Genomic DNA, 1,651 nt, shown 5'->3' on the forward strand with positions numbered 1-1,651 from the left:
GTTCCGCGGGGCAGCATCTGGCCTGCCCAGCCGCACGTCTCCTTCACTGGGTCCTCACCCATCCTTTGAGGATGCTAAGAGAGGGGTTGCCTAAAATCTGAAGCCTTCCAGCAGCCTCTGGTCCTCTCCCTGGCCCATCACGCCCTGAAGCAGGGGAACAGCTCAGGGAAGGAAGGGTGAGAACGTGCAGGGCACAGGCTGATGGTCCAGCTGTGTCTGGCATAACTCCCCAGCAGCTCGGCTGCAAACTGGGGTCAGTACTCGCAGGTACCATCACCTGGCAGAGACAACAAAAACCTCTTCCTTGGGAAAAACCTGTGATTTATATCTGCTGGGGGCTCAGCTCCCAGCATGGCTCAGTGCCCAGGCTGGAATTAACCGATGCTCATGTCCTTAGCATGCAGCGAACAAAGACAAAGCGTCCACTTACATTTATTGCGTCTGTGTGCGCTATCAGCGGGGTTGTGACCACACCATGCTGCCTCCCCGCTGCAGGTACAAGCAGGAGATCCTGCGGGCAGGGACGCTCGCGGGCAGCGAGGTGCCCCGCGTGCTCAGCGCCGGGGCGGCCGATAGCACCCACACACTGCCCAGAGCCAGGAAGACCGTCAGCCACCAGCCGTAGCTCTGAGGAGCGGCACAAGGGGAGGACAGAGCAGGATTTAAAGGAAGGAGCTCGCTGTTGTGTGGGCTGGCTGGGGCTGGTATCCTTCCCGGGCTGGGAGGCACAGCGAGGGAAACCACGTGGGTGTTCTCGCTCTCAAATTAACGGGACTAAAATGGGACGAGACAACTGCGTCTCGTCTATCCTCTGACCCCTCAGCTGCAGGAATTCTGTTGTTCCCCAAGCACGCACGGGGTCGTGTTCCCAGGCAGCTTTTCACCACGGGGCTGCAGCGACAGCTTCCCCTTCCTGCCTCCCAGGATGCTGCCGTCAAATTTCTCCTGGGTCAAACCCAGCCTGGAGTCCAAGGGCTGAGTCTGCTCCTGCCTTTGCTCCCCTCTCACCTTCTCAGAGACAAGGCCAGGGCTGGTGTAAACTAGACTTTGGTCCAAGAGGTTAGACAAAGGCGATGAGCTGCTCTTTTATGGTGGGAAAACCATTTTTTTCTCTGTGTTTGAGTGGAAAATAGAATGTTGCGTAAGGTGAGCAGGGCCAAACTGATCCTTCAGCGGGAGGTGAGCCGGACAAACTCCCTCCTGAGCCGCCTTCAAAGGGACGGCGGAGCAAAGCCCAAGGCCAGGAGCAGCGGCTGCTCTGGCTCCGGGAACACCCTGCGGCTCAAAGGCAAAGCAAGAGTCTCAAAGGAAGAACTATCCAAATGTTTATTTTGAAAAAATTAACTGGAAATAAAGTAGCAAATGTACAGAAAGAGTCATTGGAAATTTAGCCCTTAATTCCTGACATAATTCCAGCATTTCTAGGCCTGATTTTCCGCTCCCTTGCATCCCCACATTGGAGGGACCACCGCCCTGCAAGTCCCTAGGGAAACGCCTGGCCAAGGACACCTCTGTGTTGTCCTGAGCCGAGCCCAGGGGCTGGAGGGGCTCTGAGCCCTACCACTGCTCCCCCTTAATCCCAGGCTTAACCCGCAGCTGTGGGGCGTCCCCCTGCACCGCTCCGCGCTGCTTGCCGCACCTCCTTCATGTC

The 1,651-nt window shown here is 57.2% G+C and overlaps 2 protein-coding genes across 2 annotated transcripts in view; one reads left to right on the forward strand and one right to left on the reverse strand.

The window, feature by feature from the left end:
- Positions 1–625, forward strand: part of CCDC78 (coiled-coil domain containing 78) — a gene marked incomplete at its 5' end in the record, with an annotated part of 13,630 nt that extends 13,005 nt beyond the window's left edge. The window contains one exon of the mRNA XM_010080477.1: positions 496–625. Coding sequence (XP_010078779.1) covers positions 496–625 — 130 coding nt within the window. The remainder of the gene's footprint in view (positions 1–495) is intronic.
- Positions 626–1,211: 586 nt separating this feature from the next.
- FAM173A (family with sequence similarity 173, member A) overlaps positions 1,212–1,651 on the reverse strand; it is a gene marked incomplete at its 5' end in the record, with an annotated part of 1,888 nt that continues 1,448 nt past the window's right edge. Inside the window, one exon of the mRNA XM_010080478.1 lies at positions 1,212–1,275. Coding sequence (XP_010078780.1) covers positions 1,212–1,275 — 64 coding nt within the window. The remainder of the gene's footprint in view (positions 1,276–1,651) is intronic.

The sequence above is a fragment of the Pterocles gutturalis genome, unplaced genomic scaffold (assembly GCF_000699245.1).
Source record: "Pterocles gutturalis isolate BGI_N339 unplaced genomic scaffold, ASM69924v1 scaffold17914, whole genome shotgun sequence".
NCBI classification, from domain to species: Eukaryota; Metazoa; Chordata; class Aves; order Pterocliformes; family Pteroclidae; genus Pterocles; species Pterocles gutturalis.